At 40.5% G+C, this 26,699-nt stretch overlaps 1 protein-coding gene across 1 annotated transcript in view; it reads left to right on the forward strand.

Moving 5' to 3' along the window:
* Positions 1–566: 566 nt before the first annotated feature.
* LOC149457272 (pleckstrin homology domain-containing family N member 1-like) overlaps positions 567–26,699 on the forward strand; it is a 35,173-nt gene continuing 9,040 nt past the window's right edge. Inside the window, exons 1-8 of the mRNA XM_089683956.1 lie at positions 567–729; positions 6,684–6,764; positions 10,022–10,115; positions 10,910–11,034; positions 19,596–19,742; positions 22,375–22,455; positions 23,137–23,212; positions 24,969–25,123. Coding sequence (XP_089540082.1) covers positions 676–729; positions 6,684–6,764; positions 10,022–10,115; positions 10,910–11,034; positions 19,596–19,742; positions 22,375–22,455; positions 23,137–23,212; positions 24,969–25,123 — 813 coding nt within the window. The 5' untranslated portion in view covers positions 567–675. The remainder of the gene's footprint in view (positions 730–6,683; positions 6,765–10,021; positions 10,116–10,909; positions 11,035–19,595; positions 19,743–22,374; positions 22,456–23,136; positions 23,213–24,968; positions 25,124–26,699) is intronic.

The raw sequence follows: 26,699 nt of genomic DNA on the forward strand, positions 1-26,699 counted from the left end.
ATCAAGGTGAATCCATAAATTATATTATAATCATGAAATGGCTTATCCAAATGAGCACTTAACCAATGCACTGCAGGGGGAACCCACTGTATGGGTTCATTTAAAATCAGCACTGAAAGGGACTTTAAAGTACATTAAAACCCATACACCAACACCTCAGATAAGCGATTACATGTTAATGTTTATTTAAAGTAAATTACTGTATTTTTAAATCTGCAGCTTTCTATAAAATAATACCTGGTGATCCGGTCATGATGTTCCCTTGCTCAAACACATTTTCTTTGTAGGTTTCCTGTCTTCCGGTTGTGATCTTGCATTGCCAACCTGTCATACAGGCTTCTGGTGGAGAAATCAAATAGCTGTTTCAACACACAGTATGCAGGCATAGTCCACTGTCATAGTCCACTGTTGTCACCATTAGGAAAATGGTCCTGAGAAATGCAGTGAAGCAATAATTATGGTGAATGTATGTTTTGGTTGTGCAGTATTGGTAATACTGGCATATTGCTTTCTGGATGTGTGAGGGGGCTTCTTTTAAAATACTGTGCATTTGAAATCTTTGCTAGTAACTTTTTTTTGTCATAGGACCTTAACTATGATGTACAAAAGGATAACGTGGACCAAAGATTCCTTAGCATCTTCCGTAAGGGCAAGAAGAAGACAATTGTTCGAAATATGGGGCAAATGATTCACTATTCCAAGGTCAAGTTCCGCTTCCAGCATAATCAGGTGAATAATATATCCTTTGCTGCCCTTTTAAATCCATATATATTATAGTTTTATCCACATCTATGTATTTTATAGATTGTGGCATTATAAATAATAGAGATATACACTCACTGGCCACTATATTAGGTACACCTATTCAATTGCTTGGTAGAACAAATTGCTAGTCAGTCAATCACATGGCAGCAACTCCATGCAGTGCATTTAGGCATATAGACATGGTGAAGACAACTTGCTGAAGTTCAAACCGAGCATCAGAATGGGGAAGAAAGTGGATTTAAGTGACTTTGAACGTGGCATGGTTGTTGGTGCCAGATGGGCTGGTCTGAGTATTTCAAAAACTGCTCATCTACTGGGATTTTCACACACATCCATCTCTAGGGTTTATAGAGAATGGTCCAAAAACAGAGAAAATATCCAGTGGGCGACAGTTGTGTGGACGAAAATGCCTTGTTGAAGTCAGAGGTCAGAGCAGAATGAGAAGACTTGTTGCTGCGACATTCAGATGGCATGGTCAGAATTTAGAGTAAACAACATGAAAGCATGGATCCATCCTGCCGTATCAGTGGTTTAGGCTGGTGGGGTAATGGCGTGGGGGATATTTTCTTGGCACTAGCAAGGCATAATTAATGAAGTGGCCGGAGAGTGTATATATTGTATGAGGGAAGAATAAAAAAAAAAAAAATATATATATATATTTCATTAGGAGATGTTAACTAATTTCAGAGCCCCCTCTGAATGCAAAACTACATAATCTAATTACCAAATGGGGAGACCAAAACTACGTAAAATGGGTTAATAGTCTAGGAAAGTATCCAGTGTCCTCTCAATCTAAAGAGAGAAGCAAATTACAAAGACCCCTCACTACTGAATGTTAGTGCACAAGCCAAGTATAACTACATGCCTGCTAATTATCAAAACAAATTATCCTTGTTCTGACTTCTCGCCTTTTGTGAATGACATTAGGACTTAGGCTACAGATTGGGGGGGTCATGTATTTAAATTATTATTATACAGGATTTATATAGTGCCAACAGCTTGCTCAGCGCTTTACAATATAAATACAGTTCAATACAAGAGGGTTAGGAGGGCCCTGCTCCTTGGAACTTACAATCTAAGAGGAAGGTACAAAAGGTAATAACTGTGGGGGATGGACTGGTAGGAGGAAGAGAAGATTCCATTGTTAGCTGAAGGCAGGATAGGCTTTGCTGAAGAGAGGTTTTCAGAGATCGCCTAAAAGTGAGCAGAGTAGGCGATAGTCTGATAAATTGGGGTAGAGAGTTCTAGAGGATGGGGGATGCTCTGGAGAAGTCTTTGAGATGTGCATGGGAGGAACAGACGAGGGAGCTAGAGAGCAGGAGGTTGTGCGAGGAGCGGAGAGTACGGTTTGGGTGATATTTGGAGACAAGATTGGTGATGTAATTTGGGGCAGAGTTATAAATGGTTTTATATGTTATTGTTAATGTTTTGAATTTTATTTGTCGGCCAATGGAAAGCCAGTGGAGAGATTGACAGAGAGGGGCGGCAGATATGGAACGATTGGTAAGGTGGATGAGTCCACCTTACTTTTGAAATATGTATTTGAAAGCTGTTTTTTACAAGCCACATGATTTATGATTCTGTGCAGCCAGTTTCCTGACCTGGGCACTACTGCCAGACAGCACATTCTGGTCCTCAATCTCAAGTGCTGCAACAGTACAGCTTTGCCAAGAATGTTTGTTGAATGTGAGATTCACTATAAATATGCCCCTTTGAGGCTACTATACAAAGCTGCTGGAGATGTGTGTAATTATGTATATATGACTTGATATTGCAGACTGAGGTGTTATCATCGATCCTTTTAATGATAATCTAACGTAATAAAAGGCAATTGCAGATTTTTTTCTGAAGGTCATAAAGTTTAGAAATGTGAGGTATTTCCCTCAGGCGGGTGTGAGGTGTATTGTTTACAATAATGGGAAAGATAATCCTTCAGGCAGCAGGCAGTTGATTTACATATAATCTCCCTGTTGGTTGAGAAGCTGCTTTTCTGGACTAGTTTGCTGAATTCCCTCCCAAGACAAAGGGTTAATGTGATCAGCTGTTTGCAGAGGCCATGCTTTATGCATCACTCATATCTTTTATACAAGTCCTGCCCTACTCCTGTGTGTGTGCGCAGCACCATGCGTTGTTACCTGTGACTCACTTCCGATCTCTGACATCGCTGTCTTGATCCTTGAGTTCACGTCTGGATGAGTCGGCACTGTGTGTGTATACGGATTTAATAAAGCCCATCCCTTTCTTGTTTATATCGATAATAGCCTTCCGTTCCATTATCAGCGAGCTTGGCAGACTTGCTGAAAATGTATTGTAAGTTATTGGCCTTCTTTAAAGTCAGTGGGTATCAATGTTTAATTAGGGGTGTGTGTGTGTATGTATGTATATGTAGATAGATAGATATAGAGATATACAGAGAGAGAGAGAGAGAGAGAGTATCTATCTATCTATCTATCTATCTATATATCTATCTATCTATCTATCTATCTCAAGTTCTGAAACCATTGGAGTAGCATAATGGCCAATTACCCATAGGGCATCAAGAGCAGACATCATACCTCTCTGCAAAGGTTTAAGCTGGCCCTAGATGGATCGAAATTCGGCCACTTCAGCAAAGACCAGCCAAATTTCGATCCATCTATGGCCAGGCTGGTTGTACGGAAGTCGATCTCTCGATCAATTTCTGTAAACCAGCCTGTTGGAAAATTGTTGCTTGATCATTGCTACCGGCTATAGCCAGCAGTGCTGATGAGATCTGATGGTGTGGGAGCCCCAGCTGTCAGAAAACAATAGTTCAGTGTGGAAGTATTCCCCCCCATCCACCTTGAATGTGGATGGGGGAATCGATTAATTTTCTTTCATTCAATCTATTGATTAAACAAAAGAAATTGAACCATGTATGGCCTGCTCTACTTTCAGAACAGGCTCCTTGTTAACACAACAAAGCCTGGTATGGTATAGTAAGGGCTTGTTCACACCAGCCCTGTTGGGAAGCCTTGTCCAACATAGTCCTAAGACCTAGGCAAAGCAATTGGCCCTGTGTATGAATATTTCAGTTCACACCAACACACTGGGGTTGATTTTACTAAAACTAGAGAATGCAAAATCTGGTGCAGCTGTGCAGAGAAACCAATCAGCGTCCAGGTTTTATTTTTAAAGCTTAATAGAACAAGCTGAAGTTAGAAGTTATAGTCTGGATGAAAAAAGACAAAAGTACATCCAGTTAAACCATAAAATAATAATAATAAAAAAAAAGTTATAATCCTATACCCACAGTTGATCCAGAGGAAGGCAAAAAAACCCCCAGAAAAGTATGATCCAATTTGCTCCCGCTGGGGAAGAAACGTCTTTCCTGATCCCCTGAGAGGCAATCGGATATTCCCTAGATCAACTTTACCTATAAATGTTAATATCCAGTTATATTCTGTGTATCTAGGAAAGAATCCAGGCCTTTTTTGAAGCAATCCACTAAGCTGGCCAGAACCAACTCTTGAGGGAGTCTATTCCACATTTTTACAGCTCTTATTGTGAAGAAACCTTTCTGTGTTTGGAGATTAAATCTCTTTTCCTCCAGACGTAAAGAGTTCCCCCTTGTCCTCTGTGATGACCTCAGGGTGAATAACTCTACTTCGAGTTCACTATATGAACCACTGATGTATTTATACATGTTGATCATATCCCCCCTTTATCTCCTCTTCTCAAGAGAGAATACATTTAGTTCCTCTAATCTTTCATCATAGCTGAGCTTCTCCATGCCTCTTATCAGTTTGGTTGCCCTTCTCTGTACTTTCTCCTGTTCCCCGAAGTTCTTTTTGTGAATTGGTGCCCAAAACTGAACTGCATATTCCAGATGAGGTATTACTAATGATTTGTACAGGGATAAAATGATCTCTCTCTCTCTAGAGTCTTTATCTCTTTTAATACAAGAGAGGATTTTGCTCCGCAGCTTGGCATTGCATGCCATTATTAAGATTGTGATCTACCAGAACTCCCAGATCCTTCTCCACCATTGATTCCCCCAGTTGTACTCCCCCCTAGTATGTATGATGCATGCATATTCTTAGCCCCCAAGTGCAGAACCTTACATTTATCAACATTAAACCTCATTTGCCTCATAGTTGCCCAATTAAGCAGTGCATTGAGGTTGGCTTGTAAGTTGGAGACATCCTGTAAGGATGTTATTCCACTGCACAGCTTGGTGTCATCTGCAAAGACTGAAACTATATTTTTATTCCCAGACCCAATATCATTTATAAATATATTAACGAGTAAGGGTCCCACCACTGAACCCTGTGGTACACCACTGACAACCCTAGACCATTCAGAGTATGAATCATTAACCACTACTCTTTGAATACGATCTTTTAGCCAGTTTTCTAACCATTTACATACAGATTTTTCCAAGCCAAGTTGATTGGCTACCATGCACAGCTGCACCAGATTTTGCACTTTCCAGTTTTAGTAAATCAACCCTACTGTGTTGGTGTGTACTGAAAAAAGTCGGACATGCTGCATTTTTGCACGGAACGTTGCGACGCACCATACCGCATCAAACCGCCATAATAAAATGCACAAGCTACATGTCCACTGGTGTGAAATGGGCCCATCTACAGTTGAGCAGTCCATCTCCAAACAGCGTTTTGTAGTGACGGGCAAGAACAACTTGCTCTCAGTCTATCGGGATGTAAACAGAGCAGTGGGAGGCTGCAAGCCATACTGATGGAAACCTATCTTATGTATAGTAAAGTAACCCACCACATTAGCAGAACGACTAATGAAACTTCTGTTACCCTTTAAAAGTAATTCATGGAAAATAGGACCTGCTGAGTTTTTTTATTAAAAGGATCAAAAAGAAATCAATTTACTGAAATGTTATAATTTCAGTAAATTGATTTCTTTTTGATCCTTTTAATTTTTCACGTTTTAAGCTGTTACATATCTTGACCATGTTTTGTTTACATATACAACCATATTAAAATGACCTAGGTAAAACAGAGTAGAAGCTCCATTGTAGAAGGGGTTATGCTGTCCTAGGGCAACTGTGGCCACTTACTGTACTGTATCAATGGAGGAGTAGTGTTGTCACCTTAGAACAGGAAGTGTTTTAGGACTACAGAACACCCCTCCTCTCCTCTTCCACATTACATAGGGGTAGGTGTTCTGTAGTTCTTAAAGATAGCCGGGGACAGTGTACCTAATAATGCAGCAGAGGCTAGAAACACAAAATTTTCAACTCACAAGATTTCTGGTAGGATCAGCAGGGATTTTTTGCATTTATTGAACATCCATAACAAACTGCTTTCAATGCTATATGTATCAGACCAAAACAGAGCAAATAATTTCGTTGTTAAGGTTTACATACACTTTAAGAGATGACTGCTGATGTTTTCATCTTCTGATTCTTCCAATAACACCCTTCTTGTCCTGGGTGACAGTTTTTGCACTTTTTAATTGAACAAGCCATATAGTGCGATTATATTCATGGCTGTGTTAGAAAAAATCTACCTGTTTTAAGGCAGAGTGGTGACTAAAACAATGTCGTAGATTTGGGAAAACTAATAGATGAATGCCTTTCTTCTGTCATGGATGAATAGGGAAACCCCTGCTTATGAAGTGGTTTATTGGTTATTTTGAAATATTTATCATTATTAAAACTATTTTTGAAGGATTTTAAGAATATTAATAATGGTATAGTTATACCTCAACTTGGAATTTTAGGTTTTGGTATGTTTTGCTTGCTTTAGAATAACCAACGTCTCGCTGAAACCACTTACCAGTTCAAATATTGTCTCATGCCTAGGTGGTCCATTTCTATGGAGGTGGCTTCACCTTTAATAACCAGTCCGTCTTGTTCCAGACTTTTTTTTTCTATGTGATACTGAACTTTTTTTTTTTCTTTTTTTCTTTTCCTATTGTTCCAGGATATCAGTGACTGTTACTTGGAATTGTTTCAGTCCCACCTGTACTTCCAGTCTCGTGGTCCCACCGGTTTGACATATCAGGTATGTTACCTCCCTTCAGTGTGATGAATAGCATGGCCTCATCAACAGGCTATGGGAATATTTTAACACTGCAGAAACAAAAAGGGACTTCTTGTATTTCCAGACAGATAAATCCTGCTCAAATATCTCTTGACCTTTCACCCCCCAGGGTCACATCCATTACATGAGTTTACACAACACTAATGCTCATCTTTTATCTGAGCCCTGAGAAACACGATGACTCTTTCCAGGATTTTTTGAAAACATAAACATATTTTGAGTTGGCTGTTTGTGGTGTTGTCTGATGTTTAGATCTTGTGTGTTGTCAGTCCCGGAGTGAAGAATTTGCCTGTTTTAGTGCTTTGTTTATCATCCAACAAGCATTGCTGTACTTGGATATCGGTGAGGTTTATGGGTCATGTTTTGATGCCACACACACACTCAACAGACAAGATTAAAGCCTTTACCACATGGGAAATCTCTGACATGTGGTGCTACGTAACCAGTGCCGCTGCTGTCCAGTGACTTTGAATTTTATCTACTTTAAACACTGCTTCCTAAACGATCATTATAAACCACTGCGACATTCTGCAGTTCAGGGCGATTATTCTGGGAACACAATTTTTCTCGATCCGCGTCTGCAGCCAATTCAGCCTGGTGGCTAAACATGGAAAAAAAAAAAAAAAAGGAAGACCGTATGTCCAGCTTTAAGAAGAATATTGGTAATGCCCCCAGCAGACAGTTGACTACTATGTTTATAACTGGATGCGTTGCAGGTGGAATTTGATATACAGGAATCTGTGCAGACTGTGATTGGGATGACACTTCTCAAACGAAACATAATTTACTATAATATATTTATTAGAGGTACTTATATATAGTGCCATCAATTTACACAGTGCTTTACAAATATATTGTAGACTCACATCTGTCCCTGCTCAAAGAGCTTACAATCTAAGGTCCCTAACTCACATGGGCATTACCAGTATACTGTACATACACATACTAGGGCCAATTTAGACAGGAGAAAATAATATCTGCATGTTCTCTAGCATTTTGACCATAAGCCAGTGTGGGTTTCTGTTGCTCTGGTTTAGACTGATTGGGTATTCTCACAGCGCCCTTTGTGCTATGGTTGGAGAGATAAAGGGTTAGCTTACCTTTTCAGTAATATACACCAGTTTTCCTCAACCTTTTTCAGTCAAGGCACCCTTTTACAATTTTGGACAGCCTTGAGGCACCCCATTCTAAAATATAAAAAAACTATTCTAATAGTTATACATAATGCATCAACATCCACACATATAGGCCACCCAAAGTTTAAGGTGATGTATTCTTCCAAAGCAAATTACACTTTTGCACACTGGTACTGACTAGTATTCCAGTGTTTCTCTTCTCCCTCAGTTTTTCTCGATCATTCGGCTAATGTGACCTCAGCCCTGAAGGAGAGAGGCAGGAGAGGGGCAAACAAGGATGCTGTACAAGCGCCCACTGTCGTCCTCAACTGATGTCATTGGTTTTTGGGATGCTGATGGCTAGAAGGTCGTAATGGTGCACAATGAAAACCTATGGCTTTGTGTAACTAAAAGGCAGGCTTCATCCACCTGCTGGCTTGTATACAAGTTTTGGGTAATTTTTAGGCATTTTGCCAAGGAAACTCTGAAGAAACCTCAAGGCACCCTGCCTTGAAAAAGGATGGTATACATAATGTAGTCAAGGGGTCCCAGTGTACTTAAAACCCTATGCAGCTTTGAAATATGGCACAAACCATTGCTCGTCCCCAGCAACACAGGAGTGGCGTTCTCCTTGTTCAAACCCCCATGCATGTGCAGTGCACTCCTCTCTCTATCTATTTATATATATATATATATATATATATATATATATATAAAACACAACTAAAGATGTAAATATTGTAACGTACCAGTCCTTATATATGCTAGTGTTATTGGTTTTATTTTCGTTTTTTTTTTCGCCACTGTATTTACTTGGTGATTCTGCCAGTAACACCTTTCCTGTCTTAGAGTGACAATGCATAATTGCCCTTCTGTATCAGAACAACAGGACTACCCTGTCCTATTGTCCATAATATAGATGGGTGTGGTTCTGCATCCTAGCAACAGGACAAGTACAGCAATCTGTAGAAGTTTTTTGACCAGGGGGGATGCAAATAGCCTACAGTGGTGTTAGTTTAACCAAGCACAATATTTTAAAGCTGAATAGGGTTTTTTAATACATTGGGGCCTTTTGACTTCATGGTATATTTTATTGAAAACGTGAACTAACCCTTTATAATTAGGGAAACTTGCAGCGTTATTGAAATCTTATAGTTAAAGGTGAACTCCAAGAGGTTACAAGATTACTAGTTATTGTAGATAATCTGTATACATTACAAAATGAGGGTAAGTACCATAATTTGTCTTGATATCAGCATCCTGCACTCTCCACATGCTGCCAGGAGGAGACAGCAGAGGGAAGACTTCATGAGTTTGCTGCTTCTACTTCATTCTCCAATCAGCAGGCTGGGGGGCGTGCTCCTGTTGTGCTCGGGTGAAGGTCGAGGGTTTTGCTGTACTATCTGGATCACAAAGCTGTTTGAACAGAACCACAAATCATTTGGCAGAATACAGTTTATTATGTGGTTTATCTGTGTATATAGCCGCCTGCCAGGTGTCCATTCTCAATTACACATCTAAGAGGGACCATTAAAGCATCATTGTGTTTATCAAGGACTTTTCTATATTAAGCTGCCCTTTCTTCGAAACAAAACTTGTTCCCATCAGGCCTCTAACGCTTTGTTTGGTAGTTCAATATCTGGAAGTGGTCTAAGTCCCTCTACATATCTATGGGGCTTTGCTAACGTGCACATTTGGTGGCACACATCACTTAACAGCATCTTTGTTTTCAGCATTCTGGACACATTCACCATCTCGGCTGTACACCAGTCACTGATTAAATGCTATGCATTGTTCTTCACTCAGATACTTGCTCTCACATTTCTCTTCCTCTGTATTGACACTCAGGATTCCTCTGTATTGACACACAGGATTAATTAATAGGCAGCCTGAACTGATGTGTGATCATCCCTGGGCATCTGATTTCACTGTCCATTGGTTTAATGTAGTTAGAACAAAGAAAAGTGATTGATGCTCACTTGTTTTGGGTGTCTAAGGTGGCTCTTTATCTTAGTAAATACACCCTCTTGGCAGTTATTTATTGAATTGATTTGAATCCTGGTCTGATGTGCTGAGTCACTGTTGTCATTGCTTATTTTTCAGGGTTTGGTGCCACTGAAGGAGTTGAGCGTTTATAAATTAGAGCGCTCTAAGGTTCCACCCAAGCTGGAGGAAGAGCATGCTTTCCGAATCACAGGTAAAAAAAAAAAAATGAAAGGCCAAGCTATTTATTATTATTATTATTATTATTATTATACAGGATTTATATAGCGCCAACAGTTTGCTCAGCACTTTACAATATAAAGGAAGACAATACAGCAATGATACAGTTCAATACAAGAGGATTATTTCTTTGTGGTCCATTGCTTTTATATGATATGATTTACTACAAATGTTTGTCTTTGCTGACTTTTGTACATCAACCTGCCAATACAATTAGCCGTACATTTTCTAGAATATGTTGCATTGCTTTTCATTCATCTGGAGTATTTGTTTACGTTCCCTTCTTGTACGGTGTCCCTTTTCTTATAAAAATGGTGGCTTAGTGGTGAGCTGGTTAGCATGCTTGGCTTGCAACACTCAGTTCCTATGTTTAGTACTATCCAGGGACAGCATAAGCATAGACTTAGTGCGGTATGTTGGCTTTCATTGACATGAACACAGCTCCAGGATTTTCAGCAACAAAAATAAGTTGGAAAGTAAAATGTGTCCCCTACACCCCTTGACCTCCTCATTTAAGCCCTAAAGGTTACCATAACCCCAGAATAAACCCTCAACACTTCTGGTATCTGCAACAATAAACCGCTTAAGAGTGAAATAAAGGTAAATCTATAGTGCTGGTGGGGACGGGAGGTTAGGGCATTATAATGAAACTTTTGCATATGTGAGGCATTGATTCACTTATAACACGTAGATTTGTAATACTGTATGCTGTCGGTCCTGAAGAATTTGCATGTCTTTCCATCTATAGTTATTTTTTTTTCTGTTTAGGTCCCTTGCTCAATCCTCTAATTGTCTATTGTGCAACCCCGCAAGAGTTGCAGAAATGGCTTTACCACTTAGAAAAACAGATCCAACTCAATGGAGGAAACCTGGACTTGTTGCCTGTTACAGAGGTATGTCTGAGACCAAAAAGTAGCATTTTATGTGTACATCCATATTTGGGATAATGCAGTTTTTGGCTTGAGTGTGGTGCTAGATACACATACAGAAGGATCAAATTTACAGCTCTAATAAGTTTCTTGGAACTGTGTGATGATTACTTGGACATCTGTAGACTATGAAGGCTATACTTACTGCATCCTTCTTCTTTTTTTTTTTTTTCAGTTGCACTCTATAAGTGTAGTTGCTCCAGAGCTTAGAAAAATGAGGTGATGTTCTGCTGACTTCCATCATCCAATCATGTGCCAGCATGTGATTGGATGGTATTTGCAAAGTGAAACTTCATCTCGTTTACTAATCTATGAAGCGATTGCACTTGCAGAGTGCATGTGCACTTCCAAATTGCACATTCTACACGTCTTTGGTAAATCCACCCCCATGACTTATTGTATGACGTCTTCAACATGATGTATCATCATGGTCTTTACAGCTATGATAACAGAGTATTTATTTCAGTATTCTTAAAAATGCCTTAAGTATAGGGTTGGTGTTAAGGATCAGGTTCTAGCGAAGGGTTACATTTAGGAGTTACACATCTAGGATTGAGGTTAAAGTGTAACTTCAGCCAAAATTTTCGATGGAGTGCAGAAAGGTTAGAACCTCTGTGATGTTATCCCCGGTTCACATATATGCGGCCGTGCGGGCCAAGGTTTGAACGGGCACGAGGGCCCATTCATTTGAATGGACTCCTGTGCCCGTGACACAGGGAAGAAGTCCCTGCACTTCTTGGAAAACGCAGCCCACATGGGAACCTCTGTTCCCAGTACGGTTGTGTTTTCCAGTTAGAACTAATTGCACCCGCCTGCCGGTCCGCATTTCTCTGTGCAGGTGGTGTGGCTGCATGGATTTTTGTGTGGATCCGCAGCGGCACCACCCGCACAGATGTGAACCTAGGGTTAAGGTTGGCAGTAGAAGAAAAGTGCGGAATTCTTAAAGTAGTAGGTGTTGTTCTTCAGGTTTCAAGCACTGCAAAAGAAGGAATATCTTTCCGCATCTCTCCAAGGACTTGGCAGAGACAGTAGCAGCTCCTGCTACTGTCAGTCACAGCCAGTGAGCCATTGAGGCGAGAGAGAGGGTGGGGCCAAGCTGCTACTACTCTGTGTGTGTGAATGGACTTGCAAAGCAGTGGCTCAGGAGCAAACCTGCTTGGGTGCTCCTATAGCAAGCAGCTTGCTTTGGGGGCACTTGGCAGGAGGAAGGGGCCAGGAGCCCCAGCAGGGGACCCAAGAAGAAGAGGATCGCGGCTGTTCTGTTCCAAACCACTGCCCAGAGCAGGTAAGTATGGCATGTTAAAAAAAAAAAAAATTGCCTTTAATATTACTTTAAGGTTGTTTGAGGTATCATTGAGATGTCCCCTCACTTCCTGTCTTAGTGGAAATGTGGTGATAGGAACAAGAAGTGCAAAAACACTTCCAATGAGTATGTAGAAGGCAATAAAAAGCCAATGAAAATCCTAGTTGGAGATAACCTTAGGAGTTCGATGTACTGTTAGCACGTTGTATTAAAGACCAGGAATACTGACCAATTTTATAGGCCTGAAAAATCAATTTTTAAATGTTAAAATGTGCAGCGTGTGATGAAGGGTATTTGTATCGAAATTTGCATAGTGCTGCTTAAAGCCTCTTAAAGACAATTGCTTTTGCAGCCGTTGCTCTGTATTGCTGCGGTTGTTGCTTACCAAAGAGGACTAATGACTTATGGCAGGAAAGGGAGTCTTGCAAGGAGGAAAGTCTATCCTGTAGCCAACACATATTTCACAGTTGAAGACAGCCGATTCCACCTGTTCACTGGAGCAGTGCAGCTGTGATCAGTACAGAGGGAGTCTCACACTCTCCAGCTGTCACTTTGCACAGGGGCTGTTTAATAGCCATTTAATGAGCCCACTTTTCAGTGCCTGTTATAGATTGGCTGCTGTTAGATGTTTACATTCTACTCTTACTTTTTCTTTTTTTTTTTTTTTTTTTTTTTAAACCAACCCTCGTGCATTGTACAAAGTCAGTAGGTAAAAATATTGTGCAACATAAAAAAAGTTTATAACACTTTTTTTTGGAGCAGTACATAATGGGCACCCAATGTATCTGTATGGAGGGGTGTTTATACCATGGCACATTGTCCTGGGGGCACATGAGCAATGCAACCTGTTATACAGGTTCCACTTTTTTTCCTCTTCAAAATAAAATATATGCAATTTGAAGCAAGAGGTGTTTAAAATATCTATTTCTTGGGCTCCGGTGTTGCATGTTAGACCACTACTAAAAGAAATATAGGGACCCCATTTTGCAGATGTTGTATTCCTGCCTGCTATGCTAATCTATTGGCTTCAATTCTGTGACCCATTTGTGTGACTAACGTGGGTCCTGGAGAGACCAAGGGCCATCGTATATAATGAATCATTAGTATACAATATTAGCTTTTTCGGACAGAAAATTTAGATTGTGAAATGCAGCTTTGTCACTTTCTTAAAGTGTTACCAAACCCACAACAGTAAAATCAGTCTATATGCAGTAAAGCATGCTTGTTATACTCGCTGTGGAACCGAAGGGTTAATCTTCTGCATTGTGTAAAAAGGTCCTTTGATTTTTTTCTTCTCTGTTCCTCCCCTTTTTCAAGCAACCACCTCTTATCTCCTGATAAGACAGACTGATCCGTAGGCATTTGCACATGCTCAGCTTGGTGTGTATTGCTAGAGAGGGTTTTTTTATCTTGGGAGAGTGCATGTGATCAGCACAGGGCCAATCAGCACTGTCCAGACAGGTCAGGGGTTTTGCATCCTCCTAGAGCAGAAAGAAAACTCCTCCTTCAAGCTTTAGCTAGTGCTGGGCTGGACACTGATAGAAGTCACAAGACTGCTATGTACTGCAGATGAGAAAGTATTTAGCAGTTTATATTTACTAAAATAATTGCTGTTCTGTGTACTGTGGGAGACCAGATATAGTGAATGCAGGGTCCGGGGTTTAGTAACACTTTAAACCTACTCAAAGCCCAAGAGCAGAAATTCTATATATTGCAGCTTACCATTCAATAGATGTGGTGGCTGCATGCATTTACTTTCAGGCTTTTCTTCCTTTATTTCACCTGATGATCCTGCCAGTAACACACGTTGCATCCTAGGGTGACAACACTCACCACTAACCACACCATTTCTGTGAAGAAGCAGCATTGTCACAGGCGGGAAGTGTTAGGACTGCTGAACAACTCTTCTCTGTGACAAAGTGGAGAGGTTCTGTAGTCCAGAGATTTCTGGGAGCAGTGGAATTGCTAGGAGTGCAGCACAGGAAATGATCAGCTGAAAAGATTTCTAGCAGGATTAACAGGTGTAGTTTGTACTTTTCAAACAGTTCTAACAAAACACTTTCTGTATATTTGACACCGCAAAGATGGCAAAAAGGAGAATTTCATTGTTCGATTTACATGTGTATTAATATGGTGTCCTCTAGGTTTATTGATAGGTGATGGGTCGGTACTTGTGTATGGATGTTCCATAGTTGTCTTTATATTCACATCCAGGGACACTTTGCCAGGCTGGAGTCTACAATGTTGTGCTGTACTGACAAAAAAATGAATTGTACTTCACATACGTTTATGCAATATACATGTGTTTTGTTTTTTTAAGCCCTGTAATTATTGATTTCAATTGAATCACATAAAGAAGGCTTTTTTTTTTTGCCAAAACCGAAAACCAGTGACCTAGAATTGAAGATCAGATGTTTAGAACTAGGATTTGTCCCTGGGAAGCTGTAATAATTGAGAACTATGTATGTATTTTATTGGCTCAGCTCTTTTTTATGCAGGTGTCTTGGCTAGCACTTTGGCTGAGTAGGAGTTACTAGCTCAGCTGTTCTAGTGGGCCCCTGGAGTGCTTGTTCTCCATCTTAGCACCTTTTCTGAGTGAGTTTAGTTAAAGAAGAACTAAACCCATTTAATGGTTTCCCAAAGTCCTTACATTTGAGTCATGTCATGAATGATAACTTGCCGCAGTTACTTGTGCTCTCAACCAAACTGTCAGGCCATCAAATGACTGATGACATGTGCAGCACCATGCCAACTGCAGATCTAAGGCTAGGTTCACACCCATGTAGTTTGCGTTTGATGTGCTTTTTGCGGTGCGTTTTGCTGGGGTTTTTTTTTGCACATGCGTTTTGTGGGTTTTTTTTCTTTCAACTTGTTGCTGGTCAAAATAAAATGCAAAATGCATCAAAAACGCACTACATGCTTTTCTGCAGCGTCTCCATTGAAGTCTATATAACCAAAACCACAACGTTTTGCGTTTAGAAAAAAAAAAAAAGAGTCCCTGACCTTTTCCAAAAAACACACCAGGTGAAAACGAGATGTGAACCTGTCCCATAGGAAATCTTGTTAAATGGACTGCTGTGTGTTTATGCAAAATGCAGCGGAAAACGCATAGGTGTGGACCTAGACTGACAGAGGCTAAGATGGCAGCTTCCTTAGCTGTATGCAAAGTATAAATAGGTTGATATAATCTTTCATTTGATGATCAAATCCCTTTTTTTACTTTTAAATATCAGTTGGTCCAGACTGTCATATTGGTTGATTTTACGCGATTGCTTTGAAATCAGAGCAGTCAGACTTCTTGAAAAGTTTGCTCATTTTTAACTGATCATGTGACATAATCTACACGTGTGGTTGGCCAGCCAACAATCTTCTGTACCAGGCCCCTTTAATGCTTTGAAGATCCTCATGCAGGCCTGTTTAATAAAGCAAAATGAACAGCAATAATTCTATGCAGCAACCAATCCATATCTGCTGATTGTTCTGGAACAGCTGATGGTCAAAAAAAAAAACACAAAATGCCATGGCATCGTGTACATTGACACCTGGTATGATGTGCCATGGGACAGTTTATCCGCTTCCCCTCAGCCCTATAGTAGATATACTGCTACAGGGCGGCAGGGGTGTGCAAAATTGCGTGTATGTATATATATATATGTGTGTGTGTGTGTGTGTGTGTGTGTGTAGAGAGAATATAATTTTGCATTTCTGGGTAGGGGGCACGTGCGAGCCCTACCCGCACCGCTATTCACGGCCTCGGCTGTCCATCACCCAGTCCCGGACGGCGCGCCAGCACCCGGTGATGGAGCAGGTTTATCGACGGAGGGAGAGAACTGTAAGTAAACAAAACGGTTCTCTCCCGTGTCAGCTCCTGCGCACTGCTATGCATGGCTTTGCATAGCAGAGCGCTTACAGTGAAGCACACAGTTAACCCTTTGATCGCCCCACATGTTAACCCCTTCCTGCCCAGTGCCATTAGTACAGTGTCAGTGCTTTTTATTAGCACTGTATTGGTGTCATTGGGGATGTCGGGGACACCAAGTCGGTTCCCCCCCCCCCCCCCCCGTGTCAGAATGCCTGCTGCGGTCCCGCTATAAGTCACTGATCGCCGCCATTACTAGTAACAAAAAAAAAATCCCAGTGTGTATATACCGCCATTTCTAAATGCTATAACTTTCATGTAAACAAATTTATTTACACGTATTGGGATTTTTTTTTTTTTTTTTTTTTAGCAAAGACATGTAGCAGAATACATTTTGGCCTAAATTTATCACGAAATTTGATTTTTTTTTTTTTTTTTTTTTTTACTGGACATGTTTAATAGCAAAAAGTAAAAAGTATTGTTTTTTTTTCTCTCTCAAAATTGTCGCTTTTTTTTTTGTAGCGCATAAAATAAAAAATGCACGGGCAATCAAATACCCCAAAAGAAAGCTCTATTCGTGGGGGAAAAAAAGGACGTAAATTCCATTTGGGTGTGGTGTTGCATGACCGTGCAATTGTCAGTTAAAGTAGCGCAGCGCTGTAACACAAAAAATGGCCTGGTCAGAGGGGTAGATCCTCTGGAGGGCAAGTGGTTAAAAGTCGGCGACTGTCTAGCACACCAACCTGCTTGCAACCGTCAGAACAATTGAACGGAATTTGTAACTGACTGGTTGCTATGGGATATTGGGCTTTGTACATTGCTCTTTTGTTTTATAAAGCATGCTCATGAGTGATAAGTAGTTCATGATTGATGGACGGGAAGGCCTTGTGCAATGCCTTAATAACTACATTTCCAGATCATAAAACCCGGCTCTGATCCTGCGTCCTCTTTCACCTTCCATGCTCTTTTCTCTGTTTGCACCTGTGGCTCCTGAAACTCGAGATTTAGCTGCTATGGGAACAGACAGTCCTGGACAGCAGCAACAGCTGTTGAGGGTGGAGAGGCTTGCCTGGCCTGCTAAGGGAATACCCTGGGTGTTAACACACATGCAAGCCGACTGGGTCACGCAGCATGGCTCGCTTCCTCCTCAACTCAGTTTCTCTGGCTGAAGTTATCCCTCCACCAAAAAAAAAAAAAAAAGCAAGAAAACAAAGAAATCTTCTATGGTGCAGGACTTTAAAACCCTAAACTGGACAATATACACAAATCAAATGTTGATTTAAGCCCACTAAAGATTAGCAAATTGAACGAACATTCTAAAAATGAAAAAAATGTCCTACAAAATCATAATAGTGTATGGCCAGGAGCAGAGAAAACGTTTTTTCTTCTGTGCAGAAATATGTTTGAATTAAAATGTATTGAACCCTCATTTTGTAAACAACCCATTCAGTTTCAAATTGAAATAGAACGCAAAAAAGTGTGTGTGTATACATAAAAAAAACAAACATAAATGCTCTCTGTTCTCATTTGCATAAAGAGCTCAGAGAGCTAGGGGAGAAGAAACAGCATCAAACTGATCATCCCAGGGAATGGCTGTGCGGGGGGGGGGGGGGGGGGGAGCACAGCACAGTTACAAAACTTACCATGCTGTGCTTTCCAGCCTAGCATAGTCAGTTTTTATTAGGAAAGCAGAGGGACTGACTGGCAGGAACACCAGGGATTTCACACAAAGGAAGCAATACAAAGAAAGCAGGACACTTTTTCAACAAGTACATAGTGCAGCAACCACAGATCAGAACTATGAAATTTTGGGTTTACATCTTGTATTCTATATTATAGTGTATGTAGCCCATCAAGAAATGTTGCTCCTTTCTGGTGTGTTGAATATAGTATTGAAAGTGTTTTTGGTATACCTATTCAGTAAGTGCAAAAAATAGCCATTGATCCTGCCAGAAATCTTGTAAGCTGAAAACTGTCTGCATTCTTATCAGTTAACAAAAGAACAAATGTTCTAAAGATGAGAAGAGATAAGTGTTCTGTAGTTTTGGCAAACTTCCTATTGTAGGGTGATCACGTAACCCCTCCATAGATGCAGTACTGTGAATGAATATTGTCACCAGAGGGCAGGAAGTGTGTTACTGGTAGGATCCCAAGGTATAAAAAAACAAAAGCAAATGCAGCCACCGTATCGAAGAGATAAGCTACAATATATATGAATTTTGTTCTTGGGTTTAGGTACCCAGTTCTGTGAAATGTCTGAGCAGACTGCAGTGTATGCATGTTTTACTATGCTTTGTTATTTCGATCATTGTGATTTGTGGTTTGTCAGTGATAATGGGTAATGGGAGAGTTAAATTGTTTCCATTAGGATTATATAGGAATCATTGTGATTTAAATTATGAATGACCATGTGATACATGCCTATTGGCAGCACCTCTCCCACTGCTTGTAATAATCTGAATACTTGTTTTAGCTGGTCATAACTACACACCAAAAGAATTTTGTTCAAACATTCATATGGAAATTCTGAAAAATTGTTCATCAGAGCATTCGCTCTTGTTGTCATTGAGTCAATTAATTTCCTTTGAAAGCCATTAAAATTTTTGTCCTGTCTGGATTCCCAGACTTATTAAACCAGCTTCTTTTGTGCATAGAATATGCGCATCATAATGTGTTTTTGTCCGTTTTTTAGAAAAAATTTCCATCCAGCTCCTTCGAATTTACTCATCGGTATGGTTAAAAACCGTGGACAACTTGACCTCACAAACAATTAGAAAATTGAACTAAGGTTCCAGAAAAAAGAAAAAAAAAGTTACAAAGCAGCTACAAGTATATAACCAGATTTAGTGTAAAAACGCCCAAAAAAGTTTTTTGGTTTTTTTTCCCCTAAATCCCATTAAATATAATGTCTACATTTAAGGCTGTAAGGTTTGTCATCTGATTACTTAGTACACTATTTTTGCTACCTGCAAAGGTTTTAAAGCGAACAAATGTTCATGTGAGGTTATCAGTAGCAATGATTTAATAGCTGGCCCTTGTCTCATCCGCCTATAGACAAACTCCAAGTCCAGACTGGTGACCTCACTTTTGTCTACCACAATTAAGCAATTCAGCTAGGTCACCTCCCAAACCCAAGTCTGTGATTGGACAGGGTAGGAGCAGCAGGTTGAAGAGCTCATCACTCTTCTCTTTCTGTCTGTATGTTTCATGGCAATATATTTTCTAATATCTGCCTGGTGTACATCTTCAAGTGACAGTGTTAGGGTGGACTTGATCTAATTCTTCCTGTACTTGTCATCTCTTCTTGTTTATTGCCCTCCAAGAGTAGTCCGATATAAATTTTATTTATTTATTTTCACCCAGGTAAACAATGGTAATATGTGGGAGAAGTCTGAGCTTAGGAGGTCTGTACAGAACCAGCCAGTGCTCGACTGGCAAGGAACACAGAGGGAATCCCTTGGTGCCATCACCTGTATCTCCAAAGTGAAGCTTCAGACACTTCCGTTCCAGGTTTGTGCTGCTGTGTTTTAGCAGAATAGTTTTCTATTTAATTATTGTTCTCTAATTGCCTAAAGTATCAGTACCAATACAAAATGCACTCCTAAATTGCTCCTTTACCCTAACCTAAATTTACTCGAAATTGATGGCCGGAGCCTCCAGTGTTTCCAATCCTAGCTGTGCCTGCACATGACTGTCTCCCACAGTCTCTTTATCTCCGGCCTCAGGGCACACTACTGTAGAGGGCTATGGTGCTGTATGGTACAGACAAGGCCAATACAGTAAGACAGTAGATTGCCGCAAGCTGCTCCCCAATGTCCTGAAGCGTAAGTTTAGTTATGTTTTTTTTTTCCCTGACATATAGGTTCAGTAACATCCCACACTGAGTTGATTGCTCCATAGTGTAGAAACGTTCCCTGCAGTGATGACCCATCCTCTTTACATTCTGGCACTGCAGAGGTTAACTTCATCAGCTCTAACACTGCAGAATATTGAAGAAGCCCTGATGTCCTCCAGCCCCTCTCTGTTCTCTTTTCCATTCAGAAAAGTCCTTGTATTGTTTTCACAGAATGCAACACGTTCTGCGAATGGAGGAGGATATCCTGTCATTCCTTCACCCCACTCCCATTCACAGAAAGTTACATTCTGTGAAAACAATACAAAGATTTTTCTGACTTCATTTTGCCATTTAACCTCTGCCGAGGGAGTTAACTTGTGCAGTGGCATAAGTTCAGCAATGTGAAGAGAGCCTGTCATCACTGCAGGGAACATTTTTTTTTCTCACGAAGGAGCAATCAGTGCATGGGGATATACTTCATTAGAGACAAGTAAAGTTACTGGACTTGTATCCCTGATTTTTTTTTTTTTTTTTTTAATTAAACTTCAGTTTTAGGATGTCCAGATAATGCATTTAACTGACAAGTCAAAAGAGATGAATATTAAAGGACACCTATACTGAGGGAACTACATACACTGCCATTGTTGATCACCTTCTGAAAATGCTAATTCCCTGGCTGTCTCCTATTCTTTCTATGTCACTGACACAAAACAAGCAACCAGCCAGAGAAGTTATAACTTCTGATTTGCGTATTTATTCTGGGTCAGTGACTCAGGAAATGCTGAAGCCCTTAGATGAGCTTGATTGCCAGACAACTGTCATTTTGAACAGAATGTCAGAAATGATATCTTACATATTTCTCCATGTAAGCTTTCTTTAAGATTTCAGATACGCTTTTCTGAAAAGTTATTTTTCTGTAGGTTTTTTCCATAATGTCTGCTGTTGGTAGCTGAGTCATACATTCAGGTCATGCCTTGAAGGAAGTGTCCTTTGGCCTGATCATCTTTTTCCATATTACGAGGATGAATTGTGATAAAATGTGCCGTTCATCAGACACTCATCCATGACATACTGTATTTAGAAAGTAAAACATATTCTTTGAATCTGTTTTGTGATTAGAAAGGAATGTAATAACAAGGACATTGCTCTGTTAATTTACATATGTCACAATGATAAGTAAGCTTCTTGTTATCATGCTGTGTTTGTATTTTCACATTTATTTCTGTGTCCGATAACTTTAAGTAGAACCTGTCAAGAATGAGGGATTTGTGGCTTTCCACCCCTAAAGTGTATGTAAAGGATAGTGTGTGTCGGGCTTGGAACCTCTGCCAAGACTTTACTGTGTCTCCAATGGGGAGATTCACCCCTCTGTTTGTCCTGGTGATCATTGTCACAGAGACAGAAAAGTTAAATTCTGAAGGATATGTTCACCTCCAAGAACATGTTCCACCCATTTTTAAGGTGGAACATGTAACATGTTCCCGCTCCTAAATCTGCTCAGCGGTCCAGGCTCTCTGTGTGACAGCTGGTGCGGGGAACTTTTCCCCATACTGCTGTCACTTTTTCCACCCACATGGCCACATCATTCATTCACAGAGTTCTGTGAATGAATGAACTACAAGTACCGATATCCTTTGCGGATGTCGTAGTTCTCAAATACCATGGTGCTGTTGAGCACTGTGGTAGTTTGATTCTTCCTGTCAGTGTGACCCTGCCGATGTATGGGCTGACAGCTTACACTGACAGTCTGCAGTCCTGCATGGTTCCAGCAATCTGTTGACCACTGGTGCAATCCTTTGCAGGGTCCTTTTTAAAAAAAAAAAAAAAAAAAAAAGTTTTTTTTCTTTTTACCTGCAAAAAAATGCACATTTTTATTTTATTTTTTTTAGAAGGTGAACCTGTTCTTTAAATCTGAGAATTGTCAGGGCACCAAGGAGAAATCTTCCAGTGACATATTTTCTTATGACGTCTAAGATGGGAATTTCCCTCACTTTCTCTCACATTCTGTTGCATCTCCAAGATGAGAAGTAATGGTAAATATCTCCAGAAGGATACAGATAGCAAGCAAATAACCTGATAAGGGTTTTAACGATTCGTAACGCTAAGAAAAAAAAAAATAAAGGCTATTTGTACACTTTTTTTGTTATAATAGTGCAACCTTACCTCCTGTCTCCTGCCTTGGCTTGTCTGTCTGGACATCCAATGGAATCTCTTTTGAATATATTTATTACCAGAACTGCTAATTCACAAATGTAATACTTTTTCAGTTGCAGCATGATGGGTCTTCAACTTTGTTTATTCTTACAGGAGCTGAACGAGAGGATGTTGGTCCTGTACCCTTCTACTCTCGTGATACTTTCAGAAGAGGGAAAAAACCTTTGCTTTAAGGTAAGCATGTTTGTGTTTATTACAAAACATTCATGTGTCCTTTAGTTTCAGTTAAACTGTGATATGAAGAGGACATTGCCTCATACCCATTATACTAAGCAGAATAGAGTCTTAATATTTAATACTTTGGTTCTCGTAGAGAAGGTTACATTGTAGTACTAGATTTCACCAGTGGATGGTGCTGTGGGTGAAACATACAATTACAGCTCCTGGTCATGATAAAACCCAGTAGCTGTGTAGGAGGGGAGTCGGCAACTCGGAGAACCTACAGCTTGCTTCATTCGGTGATAAAGAAAAAAATCTATTGAGGAACTGTCTGAGCTTTTATGTACAGAACATCAAGCATGGTCTCTTAGAGAATGCATATTGTGCGTGTCCTATTTTTCTGTGAGCACATACATCATCAGGCATGGAGCTGTGTCTACATGCCTCTGTATCTAGAGGAACTGGTTGTGACTCAGCATAGACTGACACTATAGAGAGAGGTGTGTGTGAGAACAGGATGCCAAGTGTAAATTACTAAATTGTCTTCTTCAGGCAGTGATGACACCCTCCTTATAATTGATGCTAATAATAATCCCTTTACCACCAGAAGAACAGCTTTGGGTTGTGGCAGCTGCAAGTTTGGTTAAAGCTTTCAGCAGTGATATGTACAATTCATCAATTCTTTTGTATTAACAGGGAGAACTGCCGCTTAAAGCCATACGGGTAATTGCAGATGAGAAAGAAAAACGGAAGTCTTCTTTCTTATTAGAAGGTGAGAAGAAATGGATGCTGTAAGGTGTCCGTACACCAAAGTATGTAGAATTGCAAGACTCTGGCTTTTGTTTAGGGCAGTGGTTCCAAAACCCTATCCCAAAATACCCCCAACAGGTCATGGTTTGGGAATTTCCCTTGGATAAAATAGTGGTCATAAATACCAAGCCATTGACATTAATTTAGAGCACCTTTGCAAAGTGAAGAAAATCCTGAAAGCATGACCTGTAGAGGGTATTTAGGGATCGAGGTTGGAAACCACTGGTTTATTGGTTTAGAGCAGTGGTCTCAAAACTGTTGGCTGGGGGCCAGATGTGGCCTTTGCTTGCCTTTATCTGGCCTTTTGGCACTATTTCTCTCACTGACACCAACAGGGGGTTACTATTTCTCTCACTGACACCAACAAGGGGTTACTATTTCTCTCACATACATCAATGATGGGTACTATTCCATTTACTGACATCAAAGATAAAGCACTATTCCTCCCACTGACACCAATGATAGGACATTGTTTGCTTGCTCCCATTGACAGCAGGGCCTTTTCTACTCACAATGGTTACAGTCCAACCCCCTCAAAGTCTGAAGGACAATAAACTGGCCCTTTGATTAGAAAGTTTGGAGACCTCTAGTTTAGAGGAACAAATCTTTATAGTGATATTCCAGACAAAACTTTTTGTATATTTGGATAGAGTGGGAAAGGTTTTAATTCTTGCTCAGATTTTTTTTATTGCCCTCTGTGTCATTGTTCCTGTTGGGAGGATTTCCCTCCTTTTCAGTGTGGTCTCAGTGCCAGGGAGTGAGGGTGAAAACTCTTCCCCACTCTATCCAGGACACTAAAGTCCGTTGGAGCTGGAATTTAGCTCAAGCGAATATTGTATTAGACATCCTATAGGCAGATTTGAGTGAGCCAGGCTAAAGCTGGCCATACATTGACTAGAATTCAGCCAGCTCAGGGATTAGTTGAATTTCAGTCAATGAGTGGCTGCCTTGAGGTGACAGAAATTGATTGCTTAATCAACGTCTGTTTGAAGGAACATGGTGACCTTTTTTTTGTTGATCTTCAGCTGCTGATCAGTGTAGTCTGACAATGGCACCTGCATTGGAGAAAGACTCCTCCATCCACACAAACGAGATGGATGGAGGTATGACAGTCCATTGCGTATGTCCAGTTTCAGGTTAAGCTTTCTTGATTACCAACCTGAGGCATCATGGAGACGCAACACTTTAAGGTGCCAGGGTTTTCGAACAATAATATCCAATTTGATTTTCCTTTGCATTTTGCGTGCTCATTTCATTGTATCAAAAAGAACCTGTCAAGGATTTGTTATGAGAATCTTCTTAAACTAGAGGCGGCAGCAGTCTGCACATTATGGGGTTGATTTACTAAAACTGGAGAGTGCAAAATGTGGTGCAGCTCCGCATAGAAACCAATCAGCTTCCAGGTTTTATTGGCAAAGCGTAACTGAACAAGCTGAAGTTAGAAGCTGATTGGCTACCATGCACAGCTGCCCTAGATGCTGAGTTCTCCAGTTTTAGTAAATCTCCCCCTATATGTCTGTCATGAATCCCATGATGAGTGGCCATGCGTAAAAAGAGCTCCAAAGTGATACCAGGAAATTACGCTAATAGTGCCCACCACCCTGGCTTGCCAGCAGTTTAGCATTTCTGATATTTGTTGAAGGCTGTAGTAATGAAATAATTTAGTTTCTGTGTCAAGAGACCCATTACCTAACAAAGTCTGACCTGTGTCCTGACAGGAAGGTACATCAACACCATCCGGGTGATCTGCTACAATCAGCAGGATTATGATGAGTGGATAGAACATTTGAAACGTGCTCAGCAACAAAACCGAGACTCGTCGTTGTCTGGCTCCAGCAGTTTCTGTGGCTCACATTCTGCACATCATGAACAGGTACACTACTAGTCAGAGTAGAGACAACTCATTACACGATTATAAACTGGGGTGGATAGTCTGCCTGCAAATGGTGCACAATTCTAGATTTATTAGGGGCTCCTGAGAAAAAAGGAAATCTCCTAATTTGCATGGGACTTTTCCATGTAATAAAGGGTGGAGGAGGGTTTTTTTTTTTTCTCAGTCTCTTTCTAAATAGCAGCAGGAGCCCCCTATTCACTGTTTTGTGGAATGAAGTCTGACCATAACAATACTGTGGTTCCTAAAGAATCCCCTTTCCCACAGAAAGAGACCTAAGGGGTCTCATATATACTCTTTAAGATAAATGGTTTTTTTAGGTTGGTTCTGTGTCCTGTTTAAAAAAAAAAAAAAAAAAAAAAAAAAAGTGATTACCAACATTAACATGCAATTAAGCCACATTAGGTAGCATTATAAAGCTTAGAAGCTCCAATGATTTTAGAATGCTGACAAGCATGGACTTGTATCACTGGGAATTTTGTTTGCTTCAAAGCCCTTTCTCTTCCAATAGACATCTATGGGAATTCACAAGAAATTAAACCGGGTCAACTGCACCCGCATGAATCTTGACTCTTCTCAGAAATTGATGTCAAAAACATTTGCCCAATGACACCAACCATATTACTGCTGGGGGAGCAGCTTGGTTCATGGCACAGTGCCGCTCAGCATTGGAAATCCATTGTTTCAGCACTAAGCTTGTCTTAGGAATGCTCTAAAGTCCAGGTTGTATTGCACCACAAACCAAGTGGCTGTCTGAGCCGTCGTGGCCTTGGAGTTGTTCATTGGTGCTCTTAAAATATAATTGGCACAGAGCCCAAGTCTCTGTGTGTGTTTTAAAGTATATATCAAGGCAGCATTAAATTTTAAAAAATATGTACAGTACATCAACATATAACATGCATTTTCCCTAAGGTTTTATCCCTGCAAGTACAGAAAAAATACCTGGCCACTCCGCTTCTATGTACTTGTACAGGCTGACAACACACAGCATTTGTGTGGACTGAATGGTGTCAGCCCTGCCCATTTTTATTCTTGCCAAACTACTCAGGCTCACCTATTTTCCCATCTCCACAAGTTAAAGGGTAACTATTCTGTAGTCCCATGATGAGAACTGGGAGGACTAATTCCTATCCTTGGGGTTCTTTCAAATGGGCTGTCTGAGCCCATTTAGCGCAACTTCCAATGCTTTTCCTTCACCCAGACAGTCCAGGTGCAACATGCAGTCTGCCATTGGCAAGGGTGGTTGTCCTCTGCTGCACTTGTGTATACAGTGGTACATGAGTAAGTACGTGGTATGAGTGGTAAGCATGAGTATAGTGTACGGGCATATACTGCACGTGGGTTGCCCTGGCAGGGGAAGTATGCTGGCAGTTATGCTGAACTACTTGCGCACTAGAAAACTCGTGTGCATGTAGTAACTAGAATGCATTTTGTAAACAGCACTCCAGATATGTGTCGTAACCAATCTGCCATTTATCAGTGTATGACAGTGATAAAGCCGATAGTTAAATGGGTCAAAATAGAGCCAAAAAGAGAAGTGATGTTTGTTAGGGTTTAC

Source organism: Staurois parvus, unplaced genomic scaffold (genome assembly GCF_062004578.1).
Source record: "Staurois parvus isolate SC_StPar_1 unplaced genomic scaffold, SC_StPar_1.0 ptg000330l, whole genome shotgun sequence".
NCBI lineage: Eukaryota > Metazoa > Chordata > Amphibia > Anura > Ranidae > Staurois > Staurois parvus.